The 19,364-nt window shown below is 52.5% G+C and overlaps 1 protein-coding gene across 3 annotated transcripts in view; it reads right to left on the reverse strand.

The window, feature by feature from the left end:
• The window catches only part of DGKZ (diacylglycerol kinase zeta), a 53,717-nt gene that overhangs the window by 17,454 nt on the left and 16,899 nt on the right, over positions 1–19,364 (reverse strand). For 2 of the 3 annotated variants that reach the window (XM_032691221.1, XM_032691222.1), the window contains exons 2-15: positions 8,242–8,350; positions 7,435–7,530; positions 6,621–6,698; positions 6,243–6,299; positions 4,069–4,137; positions 3,567–3,638; positions 3,143–3,259; positions 2,979–3,050; positions 2,590–2,685; positions 2,228–2,310; positions 1,699–1,759; positions 1,212–1,325; positions 661–801; positions 80–158 (exon numbers count right to left, since the gene is read on the reverse strand). In XM_032691221.1, coding sequence (XP_032547112.1) covers positions 80–158; positions 661–801; positions 1,212–1,325; positions 1,699–1,759; positions 2,228–2,310; positions 2,590–2,685; positions 2,979–3,050; positions 3,143–3,259; positions 3,567–3,638; positions 4,069–4,137; positions 6,243–6,299; positions 6,621–6,698; positions 7,435–7,530; positions 8,242–8,350 — 1,244 coding nt within the window. Of the gene's footprint in view, positions 1–79; positions 159–660; positions 802–1,211; positions 1,326–1,698; positions 1,760–2,227; positions 2,311–2,589; positions 2,686–2,978; positions 3,051–3,142; positions 3,260–3,566; positions 3,639–4,068; positions 4,138–6,242; positions 6,300–6,620; positions 6,699–7,434; positions 7,531–8,241; positions 8,351–9,172; positions 10,148–19,364 lie in introns of those variants that run through there. The other variant, XM_032691220.1, reaches the window with a different exon arrangement.

Genomic DNA, 19,364 nt, shown 5'->3' on the forward strand with positions numbered 1-19,364 from the left:
GTTCACTTTCCTGAGGAACCCAAAAACATGAACGGGTCCATCCCACAGACCCTGCCCAAGCCCTGCCACTGCCCTGTACCTCGGGATTCATGAAACTCCAGCGTCACCCGTGCATCAAAGCCAAGGCTGAAGTAGTTATTAAAGACATCCAAAGGCAGCTGAAATGGAAAGGAGGAATAAGGATGAGACTGCCGGTGTGTGGCCGTGGCAAAGATGAGGTCAGGTTGCAGCAGAGCCACGTACAGTGCTCATGAGGCTGAGGGAGCCTGCTTGCCTTCTCCCCAGGAAAATACAGAGGTCACCAGCATGAGATGATGGATTGGTCCCTGGCTCCTAGGCCCAAGGGAACACACTCTGCTGTCTGAGATATCTGCAAATACCCATGTATCTGCTAAAGAAACAGTCTCAGAGAGGACTGGGTTTATACCTGTTGCAAGCTATGGTTAAAAACCTCTGGTAGACATTTAGTTCTGAACTCTACATGCCTTGCCACGAGTGCTGTGACTCAGAGCCATGATGAGAGCAGTGAAATTGCAGGAGGGAGAGAGAAACACCAACCCAACACTCTAGCCCCAGGTGCTAGGGCTGCCTGAGCCAGTGGGAGAAAGGAGAATGCAGACCCCCAGCACAAGAAACAAATACGGAGAGGAGGTGTCCCACCTTGTCAGTGGCTGCATCATCCTTTTCCTCAGGGTTTGTGTCAGGGTTTGGTTCCACATGGAGGTTCCAGCGATCGAGCTGCACTATGTTCCCATCTTCTACATGAGACAGGATCTTGGACAGAGGCTCATCCGTGTAACCCTGGTGAAGAGAAGGACTTGGTGAGTCTCATGCCTGCTTCCCACAGAGATGCCCCAGAGACAGCAGGCTTTGGTAAGACATCCCAGAGCATAAGATGTAGAAGAGATCAACTCTACTTGAATGCACAACAAAGTGGGACTTTAAATTTAAAACAATATATCTTCCTTCTAAAAATCTCCTGAAGTTTGAAATAGTGATTGCTTTTGTTAACATCCTACTAGACTATTATCTAATGCAGAACAATTCAAATGTTAGAAGAATGGTAACATCCAAATGGCACTTATTTGTTGATCTGTTTTATGGGAAGTCAAAACAGTAGCCCATGCAAAATCCCACCCATGTGTCTGGAAGAGGAGCTGAAGTGCTCAGCCCTTCTCTATCAGCAGTGGGCTCTCATGCCCATCACTTACCCCACCCCAGTTCAGTGTTCTGGCCAAGTCATTCCCTGTTCCCAAAGGTAGGATGGCCACAGGAGGAGGTGGGTTGATCCGTAACTGGTCCAGAATGGAGAGTATCCAGCCCACCTGCTCAAGCAAGAGAGTGCAAAGGAGTGGTTATTTCAGGGACCAGCAAGCAGGCAGAGGTGGCTCAGAGCGCTAGTGATGGCAGAGATGGGGTCCCCTTAGCCACCACCAAGGCTATTCGCAGTCTTTAATGCTCCAAACAGGTGATGCAGGAGATACTAGTAACCCCAGTGAAGATATTGGCCTCCCAAAGAGCTACAAATCCAGACGTTACAGACTATCATTCCCTGAAGCAGGGCATAAGGGCACCCACAGTATCCAGTGCCACAGTGCAGTTTGCCCCATTCTGGATTACAATAAGGAAGGGCTGCTTCCTGCATGGAAGGGCATGGGGCAAAGGGCATCACAGGCACCAAGGGCCTGGGGGACTCACCGTGCCGTCTCCCCCACACGCCAGGATCCGGAGGTTGTGGACTTTGCGGTACAGCTCCAGCCTGCAGGGAACGGGGAGGTTAAGGAGGGAGGGAAAAAGTACTGAAGGTGTTACGCAGCAGCTGCCTCACAGAGCCCTTGGTATTCGCAAAGTGTCTCCCCTCCCATTGCCACAGGTGTTCTCAACAGTGGGCAAAGCCACAGTAACTTTGGTTTCACCAGCTCTTGCATAGGAAGAGTGGAGTGTCCACAGGCTGTGCACACACAGATAACCCAAGCAAGGAGACAAGACTCACACAATGTTAATTAAATATAAGGAACTAAGTCTGGGGACCTCACCCCATAGATAGTCTCTTTGCCACTAGCCTTCAGACTAGACCAGCCCTCCAGCAGGAATCACCGACTGACCACAAGCTAGAGAGGCCTCTCAAAATACTGGAGGTCTCTTTGCAGGTGGGAGCTATGGAGCATCAAGCAATCTCTGGGGCAGGGATGGAGGAGAGAAAGATGCTGCCTCCATCAGTACTCACGCCTCCTTGGGTCCACCTTGGCTGAGGTCAAAAACTTGCCGTGGATTGAGATACCACATGAAGGACTGGATGATCTTGGCTCCCTATGGGGAGAAGAAAGACATCGGGTAACAGGGAGTTCCCAGTGGACAGTGGAAGAAGGCATCTGGTCCTGGGGACAGCCCAAGACAACATCATTCTGAGAGGCACAGAGGCAAAGCCTGGCCTAGGTAGGAGTTGCTGGGCAGAAAACTGGCATTGTGGTGATTGCCGTGCCTCTTCTGCAGCTGAGACATCACCAAAACCATGATGAGACCTTGGCAGTCAAATGGCAATGCCCTCACGGAGATGCCTTCTCAGGGAGACACTGGGCAAGGCCATACCTGATTCCCACCGCTCTTGGGGTTCACAAACACCAGTAAGGGCTTCATAAGAGGAGCTGGCATGGGCTTGATGACAAAGGGTTTCCACCTCCCTTCCTGCAAGAGACACCACAGGTCATTCAACAAACCTGGGAAAACGCAAACTCCCACCTCCAGCTGAGCCCTAACATCACGCAGGTCAGAAGGGTGAGGAAGAGAACATCCCAGTCACCCCATAAGCCTCATAGCTGGAATATACCCTACCAGGAGGTATCCGCCCTCCAGCTCAACTTCCTTAACCTCAGCACAGACCCAGCAAAGCCCCCCCTTTGTTTCCCAGCCCTGCTCCTCACTGTTCAGTCCCTCTGCCCTTCCAAGACAAGGTTATTCCTTGTCCCCTGATCTCTTACCTCGGCCCCCTTTTTGCTGGATTTCCGCTTGAATGATGTCCTCTTCTTCTTCTTACTAGATTTTAGTGGATTCTAGAGACAAAAGAAATAAACATAGCAACTCCATAAGGAGCCACTGGGCAAGTGGGAGTTGTGAAAGAGCCACAAGAGCCAAAATGACTTACCTGGGGCCGTCGGACCCGCAGAATCCAGGTGGGAGGAACGACGACAGCAGCATGAGCCCCCAGCGAGCAGGGCTCTTCAATGTGTTGCAGCATGAAACATGACACTTTGCTGTGATACTGGGGAATGAGAAGACAGAGAGAAAACTCAGCTGCTCAGTTTTCTAGGGACAGCCACCATCTCCTCCCAGCTCCCACATGCCAATACAAGGAGTGCTGAAGGAAACCATACAGAAATTTTGTAATGGGAAGGTAACGAAGAGAAAGTTTCTAGAAGGAGTTCACAAATATCACAGTACAGCCTCAGTCAGTAGGAGGAGCTGTTAAGGGTAGGCTGCAGAGAAGCAGCCTGGGGAGTCTCAGCAGAAAGCAGAGGTCATTAGGTGCAGAACAGGCTGGGCAGGCATTCTATGGGGGCTTTGCTCACCGCTTGCTTGCACCAGGAACAGCTGATGGCTACAATCTCTTTACTGTGGAAGGCAAACTTCTGCTGAAAACCCTGTGGAAGAAAGGATAAGAGGCTTAGGGAATTCCCTCTTCCACTTTCTACCTTCCAACAGGACTTTCCCACCACTAAGAGAGAGATTAACAAAGAGAGCATGTCTGCAGCTGGAGCCCTCTAGATCCCTGTCAGATAGCCCCAACCACCACTATGGCACCAGGGAGGTCACTGTGCTCTGCAGGGGTGTCCTTAATGCTCAAAGAAAGCATGACAGGAAGACAGTCTCCTCCAGGATTGATTGGGCCCAGGGGGAAAACTATGTGGGAAGCATTTACGTAGTGCTTCACTGAGCAAAACAGAGCACGTGTCTTGGTTTTACTGCCAAACAAGAATGGTGGGATGTCCCTGGTTCCCAGCCCTGTTCTTGTCTCTCATTTGACCTTAGATTTCCTGAGGCTGAGAAAAACACCCCAAGATACCTTCTCACCTTGCCACACTGCCGGCATTTCCCTTCCTGCCGCCTCCGGTGCACCCAGTGATGCCGGACAACGATGGGCTAAAGGGAAAATGAAAAAAGAAAAGAAAAAAAAAAAGGGGAATGAAAGGCCCAGCATGTGAAGGAATTCAGGAACAGGCAGAAATAATGGACCCAAGCCACCCAGGACCACTGCTCTTGCAGCAAACCCACTGCTCACAGGCACCAGCCCCAACCCTCTGAGAGAAGGCAAAGCCAAAGAATTGGGGGCATGAGGCCAAATTAAGATGTTCAGAGAAAAGGGAATCAAAACCAGAAGAAATAGGAAGGAGGAGAGGGAAATTGAAGACTGAGAATCACAGAAAGCAGACCGAAGAGACAGGGAGCAAGCAGTAGCACATCTCAGTCCCTTAACATCTCTGTCCAGATGCCCCTAGTGCCAGGTGAAAAACCTGCTGGTGGAAGGTGTGAAAATCCCCAGGGAGACACAGTTTGTGCCCATAGAAAGACAGAAGTGCTTGCAGCTAAGCAGAGAACCTATCTTCCCCATTCCTCTAGGACAGCGGCGGACCCAAAGCCCCCCACACCCACTTCTCCCTGATCTTTGCCCCAGGGCAATCCTGCAGCCTGCCTCAGCCCCAGGGTGGGCAGCAAGCAGGCACCTCTACCCTGCCTGCAGGCTCATGGTGGGAGAGGGTTGGGACTTGCAGGAGTCACTTGCAGTGAGGGACTCAAAAGTTTTGCAAGGAAGCACCACATGTCCTAAATCCTACCCTGCTCTTCCAGCCCTGGATTAGGAATGGCACTGCAGAGAGAGGAGCAAAAACAGAAGAGGGAGTGAGAATTCACAGGCTGTGGCAGGGCCCAACAGCTCCAATCCTGCTCCTGACAGCTTTTGGGATCATGATGACAGAGGTACAAACTGGTAGGAGGTTTGGGTCAGCTCCAGTGTTGCCTGCTCTGAGTGCAGCACACTAGAGAGGACAAAGAGACCTGTTGGCTTTAGCAGACATGAATCTAGTAGGAGCAGAAGGGGGGCTGTGCCTTGAGCTGAACTCTAAGTCCCAGCAGGCACATCTAGAGAGAGGGCTGACCCCAGCTGAGATCCCTGGCACCACAAAGGCCAGAAGAGCACATTTCTAGGGAAATGGGAAGGAAGAGGCCTTGAAGGAACTGAGAAGCATTAGAAAGACAAGATGGAGAAGCAGAGTTTGAGAGAGAAAAAGAAAAATCAAGAAAGGGGAGAGAAAATTTGTAGAGTTTGGACAGAAGAAAAATACAGATAGAAGATTGAGAGAGGTAGACAGCTGTCAGCAGAGCCCCAAAAATAAGTGAAGCACAAATAGGTGAGCTAGGCTAAGAGTGACATGGGAAGGAGATATGGCAGGAAGAGCAAAGCAAGAAAGGAAGGTTTAAAGTGATGCTGAAAGCTTTGCTTTCTGATGTCACACTGGCATTTGAAAGCAGGTAGCCCTGTGTTTGAATACCTTTCCTCTACTGCATCTGCTGTGCCAGCACAAACACAGTGTGGGGGCAGCTGTGTTACCATTATGGCCCATGACTGAGCCATCCACACCCACTCCAGAGCACTGCATGGGCTACACTGACTCCATAGGCTGGAGGGTGAAACAGTTGCTTCCATCAGTGCAGCTCAGCAGACAGGTCCCAGGCCACCTCTTACACCCAGTACCTTAAAACATGGGCTAAAGTGGTCTGATAGCACCACTGCAGACATCTTCCACTGCTACCTGCAGTACCTGTGACACCCCAGTCAGGGCTGAGTGATAAAGCAAGAAATGAGCCCATACTGCTTCCTTCCAAATTGCAGACTTGGGAACCTGCTCTTTGCAATAGCCCTGCCTATTGTGCCTGGGGACCAACATGAGTGGGAAAGTTTATTCCAGAAAACAGTCTGCAGGTTCTCGCCATGCAGATTCAGGAACTTCAGAACATGCAAGTCATCGTATGCTTTACATTCCTTGTCTGCAAGCTCCCCACTCCTCAAACTCAGTCTGCACTGCTGCTGTGCAAAGAAACATTCCTTTTACTGCACCACCTCCTTGGAGCAGGAGGCAGCATGATGCCTGAACTCTGATGGGCAAGATGCTGGCAGCATCTGGTGTCTTTGTCACCACACTGGAAAGAGCAAAGGTAGATGTGGGCAGTGTCCGAGGCACATCTCTCACCTCGCGTATGTTCCGGGATCCTGACTCCCTGAAGGAAGGTTTGCAGCGGAAATTTATCTGTAGATTGAACACACATGAGAGGAATCAGTAAAACCATCATACCTCAAGGCAACCTACTGGAGTTTACTGTACTACAGCAAGGCCCAGAAGTTCTAGAGCTGTTTGGTACTTGCTGCCAAACCCTCACATATCTCTGTTACTGAACAAAATGGGGCCAAGGGTCCCAATCATGTCACTCCTTTTGGTACTGTCTCCTCAGAAGACCCCTCTTTGCAATTACACACTGCAGTTCCCCAATCTTCTTGTGTTTTATTGCCAAAAAGGAAGGGCTGTTACAGTTTTGTGAGCTGCAGAGAGGGCTCAACAGGCTCTACTCACTTTCTCCAGCTGTTCAATGCAGGGTGTATGCACTACAATCTTGCAGGCTGCACACTTACGCCTGGAGAGCGGTTTTTGCTGCAGGATAAGAAAAGGGGAAATAAAACATGCATGTGAGTGAAAACACACAGTGTTCTGAGGCCGGCAAACTCAGCTTCCCATCATACCTCCTTCATATATTTTGGGATACAGAACATGCCCCATAGTAAAGTTAGACACAGCCTAGACTCCTTGCAAGTGAAGGGATCTAAGCATGTGCCTACAGCAGATGCTCTCAGGCCTGGCACAGAACAGAGAGGTATTTTCCCCACTGTCCTGTCCTGCAGTTCTTGGTCTCTTCTGACACTGCCTGAGAGCACCATGGTAGCTGGTCTGGGAGGCACCTGTAGGGCTTCCCCAGTAAACCCCATGAGCAGGCACCGTCACATCACTGCTCCATCCTACATCATAAGTAGGACTGAACCTGCAAGCTGGGAGGGAGGACTGCAGCAACCCTGTAAGAACAGTGCTGCCTGCAGGGGCCTGGGTCTCCAGCACACATTTTTCTCTTCCATTGAAAGGTCTTGGATTCAGATTATTCTTATAAGGGTGTGGGATCCTAACACCCTCTCCCTGGAATACTCTGGACAAGTGGCAGCCCTGCGTCAAGTTCCTATTGCAAACTGAGCACCAGCACTGGCAGAAACTACAGACTCAGCCCTCCAGTGTGCAGAGGCAGGAGGGACACACTCCCTGCCTTGGCAGCTCCCCAGACCTCTGCATGTCCTGCATCTTCAGCCTTTACCGGGGAGGTGGGTGATCCCAGGTGACTCACCAACAGCTTTGCCATGCAGTTCTGTTCCCCAACATAGCAGAAGTCCCCAGAGACATTGGTCTCAAACCAGATGTGCTCCCCATATATTGCAGTCTCCTGAAAGGCACAAGACAACACATTTCTCTGAGAGTACCCCCAGACAGGAAACTGAGCCCCTAAAATGCTTTATGCAAGGGACAAGATACTAGACAATGCTAGGGGGTAGGAGGTATGCCAGGTTGGAGCTAGGGGTAGGCCAGGAGACAAGATGCACACAACAGAGAGGGACAACATTCGGACAGAGGAAACCTCACAAAGCTGCTGCCATGGCCAATCTGTTGGAAATGAAAGGGCCCCAGGAAACTAACTCCTACATCCCAGTTGCAGTGTCCTGCACAGGGGAGCTGATTCATCACCCCCTGAGAGGAGGCATTGGGACAAATTCAATGCAGGGGACTCTCCTGAACCAGCTTCTGCTCTACAACCTCAGGATGCAGCTTAAAGCCTGCCAGGCTTTGCTTGTAAAGGAGCAGAGACTTGCTCCTTGTTGCTTGGCCCCAGCCACCAGATCTCAGCTGTCAGAAGCAGAACTGGCAGTGGAGTAATTATGTCATACTCCCAGGAACCACTTGTGTCTGCACAGCTTCTCCTTGCAGCATCAAGCAGTGCTGCCAGCAGCACAGACATTGGCACCAGCTGGTGGCAATGGCAGAGGCCATAAATGTGTCAAAGTCAGTCACCTGGGAAGCCTCAACCTGGGAAGAGCCTTCTGCTTCTTGGTTGGGAGCCTATTCCATGCAATGCCCAGCAAAACAAGTTACAACTTACGCTCCAGTCCACAGTGCTGCGTATCTGCCTCTCCGAGTCGCTCCTCAGGGCTAGTGCAGGGTTTGGCTGGGCTATCATGTGCTGGAGGCTGGATTTGGCAATAGCTTTCCTGGAAGACACAGTGAGGCTGCCTATTAAATCAAGGTAGGAGGAATAACAATCTGCTTCTAAGATGCAATGTCAGGCTGGAGCAGACAAGCTTCCTCAAGACCAAGTAGCTGGAAATGAGGCGCATCTTGAGCACAGCTGGCTGAGGAGTGCCTGTTCCTATGACACAGCGCTGTGGGATGAAGAGGTGCTGCCCACATTGCTGACAGCTCAGCTAAAGACACCTTGTACCCAGCAAAAGCACAGCCTGGGCCTGCTGGGTCAATGCCCTTGGGGATGACAGTTCCATTGCAAAACACCCTGGAAGTCTCCAACAAGCTGTGGTGGGAAAGCTGCCTTTGCAGGGACAATCCAGAGCCCCTGGCCCACAGACGCTCCCTGCAGCTCTCCCATACTAACGCACATCAGAGCTTGGGGTTCTTGCAGGGACCAGCACAACCAGCCAGAATAAAAGCCGCTGTTTGTTTGCGGCTAGCGAGCTTCTCCCAGATGTGCTAGGGTGGAGGAAAGGAGCAGGTGATCCAGCCAGCAGGAGAAAGTGTGCACCTCCAGCCCACAACCAGGCCTGCCATCTCCCTCTGGCCCCAGTCTGGCAGGAGAGGACAACCGCAAACTCCAGGGGCTGCACTGAAAGCATCAGCAGCAGCACTGGCCCGAGTGGAAGATGCTCAAGGTATGCCAGCAGCACTGCAAAACGCCAATGGTAACCAAGGCCAAAGGCACCGAGTCCCTTCCCTCCTTCCCCACCAAGCCTGAGTCTGCATCCAATTTCTCCCCTCCCCAAGGCACTGATTGCCCACTTGCACGCTGTCGCCATACATACAGCAACCGGGGGCTCCAGCCATCCGGGGCAGCGTGGCAGGTGGACTCCGGTCCCAAGCACTCGGGGAAGGTGGCAGAGGGGCACCTGGCTCTGGCCACCCCTGCACAGTGTTGGGCCAGCAGCCGTGGGTGGCTGGAGGGGAGCAGCCCAGGTCGGAGGGGATCACTGGAGCGCCGGCGCTGGTTGAGGCGGCGGTAGCGGCCTGGTAGGCCGTAGGCAGCCCGGCTGTACACAACCTCGGTGGGCAGGTGGTGGGAGGAGGAGCGGCGCAGGCAGCGGGGGCCCCATGACAGCAGCCCCCCCTGGAGTGGCCGCAGCTGGGGCAGCATGGCCAGCCATGTCTCCTCAGCCCAACGCTCATGCTGGCCCTGCTCAGCTTCTGCTGCTGTGCCACCATCCTCTAGAGACTCGGATGTGGAGATGTCAGCATGGGGAGCCCTGTTCCCCTCCTCTCTCATGGGAACGAGGCTGGCCAGGAGGACAGAGGGACCCAGCAGTTGGGCATCAACGTCTTGTGCCTGGCCCCCACGCTTCGCCTGCACAGCAAACCTGGGGCTAAGGCAGGGCGGCGTGGTGCTGGAGCGTCGGCGGGTGCCAGGACGCCGGACCAGGCCCAGGCAGGAGAGGGATGCCTCTGGAGTGCCTGAGCCGCGGCGGCGCTGGGCCAGCATGGTGGAAGGCAGCCCCACCTGGGAGCGACGCCTGGCCTTGCCTGTGGGCACGGCCACCACGCTGGTGTGCCGCAGCCTCTTCCGTCCAAAGTGCCGCCTAAAAAAGGTTTCCATTGCAACTGGATGGTGGCTGTTCAAAGAGACCAGGAATTAAGTAGGCTCCCCCATAGGTCCCCAGGCCAGGCTGTGGGGGTCAGGGCAAGGAGTCAGGAGAAAGCAGGGAACAGAGGGCTGAAGCGAGGAGTGGGGGACATGGCAATGCCTCCTGGGGCACGTGGCAGGGTCCTGCTCCCCACAGCTCTACTGCTCCCTGAGTTTCACTGCTCAGCCCAGGGGGCTGCGATGGCAGGGCAAGTGTTCCCACCTAACTGGAACCCTGCTCTCTACTGTGGGATCAGCAGAGACCCTGCACCCCAAGGTACCAATGAGCCCTGGCACTTCAACTACCCCCACTGCTTTTCTGATGCTGGTCCATCTGGTTTCCCCACAGGAACCACTCTGGCTAAGCACCAGTCCCACCAAATTTGCAGCAAATTGAAATTAAGCCCTTGTGAATCCTACAGAAGAAAATGAACCAGGCAAGTAAAAGCAGTGCAGGCAGATTTGGTAGGTCTGGCTAGCTCCAGTGCTCCCCTCTTCCAGAGCTAGTGCTTTGCTTCCCACCTTCTGGCTGCCACCTCTCTTCAACTGGTAGAGAGGATTTATTCAAGGCCAATTCAAAAAAACCCCACAGTTTGGTAGAAGCAAACTTCTGGCTCTTCAGCTGCTCCCAAGGCAGGGGACTCTGGATCATGGCAGCCTGCAAGCACACATAAGCCACCACCACCACTCTCAAGGATTTCAGTTCTGTACAAGGCATCTCCTGTACCCACCACAGGGTATGGGTGTGCTGCTCACCACTACGCTAAGACTGACATCTGCTCCACTTGCTTCTATCTTCCTTCCTTCTTATGCTCTTTTACACACTCACTTGCAGGTCAGCAATACCAGAGGATCTTCAGGAGAACACTCTGGCCCAAACTTTTAAAGTCCCAAGGCCCACACAAACAGGCAACCTTGTCAGAAGCTTCTTCCCTTTTTATTTGGGAAATGCTGTAAGATGGGACATATTTTATTTTCTGGACAAACTAGAGTTTTTGATAGTGCTTGTAGCACTAGGGGCTGTACATTTTTTTTTAAAAATGAGTACAAAGCTGACTTTATATTTTTGGAAAAGACCAGGCTTGGTTTGGATTCCTCCAGCCTGGTGGGCAAGGAAATCAGCTCTTTAGTTTGTACAGTCTCATCACCATGCCTGTACTCAGTAATGTAGCACAAAGAGAGAAGGAAGGAAGGACAGCGACGGCCTCCAGAGAGCAGCATCAGGGCAGCTAAAGCCTGGCTGAACTGAAAGCAAAACCAAAGCGTCACCTCTTCAGAAGTATTTCTCAAGTCCCACCACTGCAAGCAATGCAGGCAGGCACTTGGTCACCAGAAAGTTCAATCCACTGAGGCCCATGCAGCTTTGCAGAGGGCAAAAGCACATTTTGCTGATGACCCTGATTCCAGCCTGTCCCCAACACTGTAGTGCTTCATTCCTGTCCACTGCCCCCATTGTCTGCAAGACGATGCACAGTAAATTGCATAGAATCTAAGAATCCAGACTTCCCCCATACAACTTGAGGCCATTTCCTCTTGTTCTATCACTTGTTACTTGGGAGAAGAGACAGACCCCACACGTTGCTACAATCTCCTTTCAGGTAGCCGTAGAGAGCAATAAGGTCTCCCCTGAGCCTCCTCTTCCCCATGCTAAACAACCCCAGCTCCTTCAGCCGCTTTTCCTACGATTTGTCTTCTAGACCCTTCGTCAGCTTCATTACCTTTCTCTGGACATGCTCCAGCACCCCAATGTCCTTCTTGCAGTGAGGAGCCGAAAACTGGACACAGGATTTGAGGCGCTGCCTCACCAGTGCTGCAGCATACAGGGAGACAATCACTTCCTTAGTCCTGCTGGCCACACTATTTCTGATACAGGTTAGGATGCAGTTGGCCCTCTTGGCCACCTGGGCACACTGCTGGCTCATGTTCAGCAGGCTGTTGACCAGCATCATTACCAACAGGTGTTAAAAATTGTCTGAACAAATAAAACATTAAAAAATGCAAGTGAGAATGCTGCTTGGATGTGGCACACTGCAACAGATCCTTTTTGGCTGGCTTTAGCTGCTGGGGGAGACATAGTGACCAACTGCACCCCAAATGAGCTGAACGGCTGCTCCCTCCTGTCCCAGATACTCCACCAGCATCAAGCTGCTGTGGGCAGGAAGATCTCACAACACAGCTTCCTTCCTTTTTGCACCACAGTCTCGTGAGGAAATCTGCTAGAACAACCTTGGCTTGACATTTATGTTTGAGTACTAGCTGATTACCAGCCTTTTTATCTTCAGGGTTGTCTGTAAGTGGCACACAGCCTCAAGCTCCAACCACCAATGGTGAAGGTTATTACAAGACAACCCTCTGACAGCCCATGACAGCAGGACACGGCAGCTCAGATACGTTGGGTGAACATATCCCCACCTCTTGCATCTTATTTCCAACCTGAGCTCCAAATGGTGTACTGCAGGTGTTGAGAGCTGCTGCTGGCAGAGCAGATGGACAGACTGCCAGGGGTGCTCAGGGTTGATATGCATCAGCAGAGCTGCATGCAGAACAGCCAGGGAACCACACACTGGGCGGAGAGGAGCCTGAGAGGAGCTAAGCCCTGGAAGCCCCTGGCCTAACAGCAGCACACTTCTGGGATCTGCACTTTTTGCCACTGAGAAAAAGATGGAGAAGAGCCAGCACCTGTGGCTGCTCTGCAGACTGCATTGCTCAGCTCAGTTAGGTAAGGAGGCTGGATGGAGGCAGCCTGGCATTTGCAGGGTACAAAGGAAAGGAAGTACTGCTGTGTACACTAGGATATCAAATCTACTTATGAGCAGATATGCACTACCATTTCAATCTCCTCCTGTGAATAAGGAAAGAGACAGCAGCTCAGGTCTGCTCATGATTTTCAATCAGAGCTCTTGGGAGGTGGTTTTTTTTTTGGATAACCAGAGCCCTGAAAGTCTCCTACACTCCCAGCCTGGTCTCAGTGGGCAGACACACTGCTGAAGCAGGAACATGTCCTCGCAGGGTCTAAATGCCCTTGGAAAGTACAGCAGGGATTGAAGAGGAAAAACTCGCATCTTGTAACTTCAGTGGACACGGAGCTCATGGATCAGCTGATTCAGAGACATCTCTCCAGACATCCAGCAGCCATCCCTCATGTGGTGGTGGTAGTTCTAAAATCAGACAGGCTGACTCCCAGGGCTAAACACGCAGTGTCCATCATGGTATAACTTCTTGCCCCCATCAGGAGGAGCACCTGGATATTCAGCTCCATTATTCTGCTTTGCTTCACTAGCCTCAAGCAAACTCCCATATACTAAACTGAACAGGCCCTCTGTGCCCTTAGGTACACAGAGCGATCTTGTGCCATAAGCCCGCTTGGCCCTTTCTCCACATTATTATTCCCTCTGTCCCTCTAGCAACCTGGTCTATTCCTGCCAGTGCCCAGAAGCAAGAGAGATCTCAGGTTACCTTCATACAGTGGCATATCTGGCACCTGTCCCCTGGCACCAAAGGTGACAAGAGGACCCTACTGCAGGACACTGCTGGCAGCAAACACACAAGTCTTGAGTCATAGAGAAGCCTGGATATGAAAAACACCATTAGCTCCTCCTGACCTTTCAGCAAATCTCCAGTTAGTCGACTGGAAAGCATTTTTTCCAACCACGGGACTACAAGGAAAACGAGTCAGAGTGCTTTGCCCTGTTCCATGACGAGCACCTGTCCTGATGGCAGCTGGTTGGGTTCCTGCATCCTGGCTTGCTGTGGGTGCTGGGGACCTGCTGTGGCACTGGAGCTGGCAGCATGTGTGCAGGAGCCCGTTTCAGTTTACAAGCTGTCTTCACCTGTCAAGGACACTTGACTTGTACAGATCAACCATAAGGAAAGTATAACTGTTATTATTAGCCACCCCTGCATGACAGCCAGATCCCCTGGGCTTCTGCCTCTCTGTCTCCTCCCTGCTAGGACATCAGAGGGACTGAGGGACAAGAGCCTGGGAGCCCATCCAGAGAGCTGCTGCTCATCCCCACCCCATCCCCACCCACCACTTGCCTTCAGCCTCGGTTTCTATCACAAGCTTGTGCAGCCCACATCCCCCTTTCAGTGCTCTGATATTCAATCTTCCCATGTACGTTGCTGTCCTCATACCACCCTTCCTGAGATCCCGTCCCTGCTCTCCCATGCTGCTTCCCACGTATCAGTCACCAGCCTCTCCCCTTAGGGCTCCCTGGCCAACCCTCTCTGAAGGGCCACAAAGAGTAACCTGCACAGATGAGGTCTGCTGAGGAAGGTGCCCCCGTGCCAGACATGGAAGAGAAAACACTGGACAAGACATAGTGTAACCTTCAGGCTTTTGTTGCAGCAATCAGCAAGCTCCCAAACTGTGCAGTTTGTTTCTACTCAGAATTTCCATTCCAGCTGTCATCTCTCCTACCATCATGCAAATAAAAGAGTCAGGAACTCCCCCATGTTGGGTCCAGCAGGAGCAAGGAGATGGGGCTCCCCCCAGCACAGGGGCAGGGAAGCTCCATCCAAACCATGAGCCTTTCAAAGTGTCACAAGGGGTGAGCTATGGGCTATGCTCAACTGTTTGGGGATTCATACATTTGATCTACTGCAACAAGTGCCATCACCTATAGGGGCCACAGCACCTCACTCCCAGGCTTCTGAGCTGCAGGAGCATGGCATTCCCAGGGCAAACCATGGCTAAGGACATCCTTGGTTGCGCTGTCACCCTTCAGGGGAAGAGATTACTGCTACAACTTTAAGGCTGCCCCTCCAGGCTGCAGAAGCCCATTTTTGGTCCTAGCAGGGCACTCAGAGGGGAACAGGTCTCCACCTATCTCTCAGTGAGCCCTGGGTTTGTTCAAGACAAATTCAGACCTCTCTTCTAGTGAGAAAGCAAGGAAAGTGCTTAGAAACCAGCTGGTGGTCAGATGCATGCAGCTGCAGAGAACCTCCTCCCAGTCCTGAGGTCCTTGGGGTCTCTGCATTGCAAGGGCTACTGGGCATGGACAGCGAGAGCAAGGCACCCCTGGCAATACCTAAGCAAGTCTGCTAACTTGTTCAGAAGCCTGCCAGTGTTACTGGGCACTCTGGCTGACCATCCTGGAGGCCCTGGGACAGCACTGCTTCACAAGGGATGAGCAGCTACATCAATTTGGCCTCTGCACCCATCTTGTGTGTGGCTCAGCAAGAGCATAACTCACAGCCTCCTGCTCTCACACATAGACACCTCTGTTCACAGTGTCACAGCACTGCCAGCACTGTGGACCTGACACAAATATCCTATCACCCCAGACATGAAAGACTAACAGGATACCTGCACAAGATGACCAGAAGCAAAACCTGTCCACAGGCTTTATTTCGGGTGACAGAAACTTCACAGTACACCTCAGCATCACCATTTCAGCATCACTTCTGATTGCTGGTGCCCTGGGCAGATCACCATGCAGTTCACACCAGAGGTGAGACACAGGCACTAACCCCACACCATTTTCGGGTATCCACAGTCAGTCAGAAGCTGGGGACACACGGAGGAGATGCAGCCACTAAGCTTCCTTCTTTGAACTAGCAAGGCAGGGGGACGGATAAAGCACTGGGGACCAGCAGCTGCCTTGCAGGGGGATTGTAGCATGGTAAAGAAATGAAACACCACAGCTTTGCGGTTTGCCATGGAAGGCTTCTCCAAGTGGCAAAGCCAGGTGGAAGACCACTGCCTGGCCCTGCCTCAATCAATGCAAGGCAAAAGCCATCTCACCTTCATGCCTGGCCCTTTGAAAGACAGTGTTCTCAAGTTTGGTTTTCTGGGAAGAGTATGGGCTGGGAGCAAAATGGTCTGAGACTTTTTTTACAGTTACTAGCATTATCCCAACATCCTTGTGGCAACTCCATCCTGCCTCATCCTAAACTCTGTATGATGCTCTGGTGCCACCTCCCCTTCACCACCTTCTCAGGGCAAACCTGAGATGTCCTTTATAGTATATCTGCCAGACTAGCTCAGATCCTCTACTTACGCTTCATAAAGTCAAGAGTTTGCCAGTCCTAGGGTTCAGAGTAACGTGACTTCTTTCCCAAAATCCACGGAAGACAGTATTTTGTCTTGATTTAAATCAAAGCCATTCCCTTTGAGTCTCCTGGGCTGATTCTGGGCATTCATATTCTTGACAACTTTCCACCACCACAATGTTATGAAGTTTATATGCCACTACAGTAAATAATCTGCCTCCTGGCAATCAAAAAACCTGACAGCACTGATATAAACAATCTGTTGCTGCATTTGGCTAAAGAGCCAAACAGCAAGACTGATAGCCTCGAGCTGTGAATTAACCAGGAATAAACGCAGAGGATGAGCCACTGCTATCAGTGATGCAGGGGTCGACGGAGAGGCCAGCCATGCAGTTTCTATTTTGGTCCCATCAGCAGGACCAACAATGCAGGCTGGGAAGGACTTGGAGTCACTTTCTTCTCTCTCTCTCTCTCTGAGCTCCCTTTCCAAAGTGACATGCACAAAGTAAATCAGCGAGGGGGGGCTTAGCAGGATGTCCTGGTGGTTTGGGTGCCCAGCTTGTGGTTTCTTTTGCAGATTCCCATTATTGTCCCCAGTGCTGGTCACTTCCTTCAGTATGCACAGCTTTGTGCCTCACAAGGCAGGACATGCTACTTAAAGGGTGGCCAGTCCCACGGCCCAGCTGTCTGATCCAGGCCCCTTCCCATCCCCCACCCAGCACAAACAAAAGTAGAAAACGAGGGGACGAGAAAGAAGAGGAGAAGAGAAGGGGAGAGCATGGGGAGAAGCCCCTGTGACCTGATCCGGAGCGGTGCAGGGGTCCTGCAGGTGCCGAGCGGGTGGCGGTGGCCGCGCAGCAGCTGTGGGCCAGCCCTCCCCTACCGGGCCAGCCCTCCCCTACCAAGTCCTAGTTTGGAGAGCGAGTGCTTGGCTTCTCCCTCCGCTCCTCCCCGTGCTGCAAACCCTGACAGCGCTCGTTAAAATAACCAACTGCACTTCCTCTCAGAGCAGCCCCAAGGCCGGCTCGCCCCTGGTCGCAGGCGCGGCCACCAAAGGGGGGTCAAAAAGAGGGGTCCCTCTGGTGCCCAGCTGCCCTCCAAATACCCAGCTGTGGCTCGAGGATGGCACTGCTTCCCTGGGAGCGGCAGGAGGACAAGGGGAAGAACGCGCCTAAGAGGCGATTCTCTCCCGCCTCCTTGGGACCTGGATAAAGGGGTTTGCACAGCTGATGAGATCAAAGCCGCCTGCCATGGAGAACCTGCCTTCGTGCACAGGAGGTAACTTGCTCCTGAGTTATAGACAGTCTTTGCTCCAGGCAGGCTCCACAGACGTCTCAGGAGCTTTCTGTCTTCCCTTGTTGCTAAAACTCTCCATGGGACCCTCTTGTAGCCAGGCTGGGGACTTCCCCATCATGCTTCACCACTCTCCAGGTCCCCCAGTTGTCCCTAGGGACCTGCTCCCAGCCAAACACAACCCAGCTCCCTTTTGGGGCCACAAAACCCACGTCCGCTTTGGTCTTTGTAGAGAGGGGAGGGAGGGTCATGCCACAGGCCAGCTCACTCCAGGACGCGTCATCAACTATTGTTATTTCGGTCACTTACCCGGTGATGGGAACCGATAGACAGACACACACACACACACACACACACACGGCTGTAGTGAGTGAGTCAGCCTGAGTGGCTGCAGCTCGGACCTCGTCCTTTCACACCCCCTCCCGCCTGTTCCTTTCCCTTGCCTACATGTCATGGCTAAAATTAGGCAGGGAGCTCTTCTCCTCTGTGTGTAGGAACGTGCATGTATTTGGACCGTGCCCAGTGCTCCTTGGGGCCTGGAGAGAGACTACAGTAACAGGATCATAACAAAACGTCATGGAGGCTGCAGCCTGTGTGCCAAAGGCGGCCAGCTGCCTTCCCTGATGGGTGTCTTGAAAGCAGTTCACAGGAAACCATTAACCAGAGGAGAGCCAGGCCTGAAGGCTGAGCTACCACCACTGCTGCCACCTCTATCACAGCAGAAGGAGTGAGTAGCCTTTGCAAAGCAGGGGGAGACAGGGGTAGGAGAGGACACGTGAGCACCACCAAAGCTGCTGTGGGGATTGCATTCAGCCCTTTTCTCACAACGCCAGAGGGGAAAGGGAGCTGGAGATACCCAGGGCAGGCAGGAGATGTTCGCGCCTGCTCAGTCCTCTCTCCCCTCAAACCTGGCAGCTGATGAACGATGGAGGGCCCTTTCCCTGCACAGGGTATCTACACATCCTTTGGACTTTCCTTCCCACTTCCAGGAAAGAGCCAGCTGCCACTAGCAGTCAAGCAGGTCCCAGCATCCTTGCAGCCTCAGGGTGGCCACGTTGCCAGCTGCAGAAGGGCCCCTAGGAACAGTCCCCTGTCCATCACTAAGACCCATTGACTGGGACTGCCAGGATGTTCTATCAAAGGGGAAATAAAAAATGTGCTATAACTAATCAATCATTCAGAACAAAGTAGCCTGGTAAGAGATATGTGCAGTTCCTCCCCGGCCCCCTCTCCAGCCAAGGAAGGTAACAGAATCACAGAATGGTGTGGGTTGGAAGAAAGTTTAAAGAGCATCTTGTTCCAACCTCCTGCCACAGGCAAGGACACATTCCACTAGACCAGGTTGCTCAAACTCCATCCAACCTGGTCTTGAACAATTCCAGGGAGGGTTCAAGCTTCCAGCTTGTCTCCAATTGCCCTGTACTCATCCTGCTCTCCCTGTTCCCCAGGGTCTATGCACAGTAGACACCCCTGCTGACATCACCTGCTGCTCCTCACCCCCACCACAGTCCTACCTCCTTCCTGGGCTGGCAGGATCTGGACATGCAAATGTCAGAAACAGCCTGGAGGGGTGACAAAGGAGGATTCCAGCTGGCCCCAAAATCCCTTCCCAGTCAACCAGACCAGCAAAAGACCAGGTCACTAATTCTCCAAGTCCCTTTCCCTAGAGGCAGCGGGAGTAGAAAGCCTAAGAGCCCATTCCTCAAGCCAGTAAACCTTCTTGTTGCCATTCTCCTCCTTCCCCCATGACTTACTTAAGCCCTCAGCCTGTAAACATGCACATGGGAGAATGGGTCATGATGGAGACCTTTGGCTCCCTGTGTTGCTGTCACAGGTTTCAGTCTGCTGTGTTCAAGCAGAAACCACTGCTCTTAGCTGAGAGGCTCCCCAGGCCCACGCAGCCCTGAGCAAGACTTTCCAAGTGAGGAGACCCTGGTCCCACGCACTTGAAACCACACCACAAGTGGCAGCCCCTGCAGGTGTTTGGAAGGGGCAAAACTGCTCAGCATCCCTGAGAAACCTGGTCCCCAGTGACCTCTCCACACCACAAAGCCTGAGACAAGAAAGACACCTCCCAAGCCTTCATTGTGACC

This window comes from Chiroxiphia lanceolata, chromosome 6 (genome assembly GCF_009829145.1).
Source record: "Chiroxiphia lanceolata isolate bChiLan1 chromosome 6, bChiLan1.pri, whole genome shotgun sequence".
NCBI lineage: Eukaryota > Metazoa > Chordata > Aves > Passeriformes > Pipridae > Chiroxiphia > Chiroxiphia lanceolata.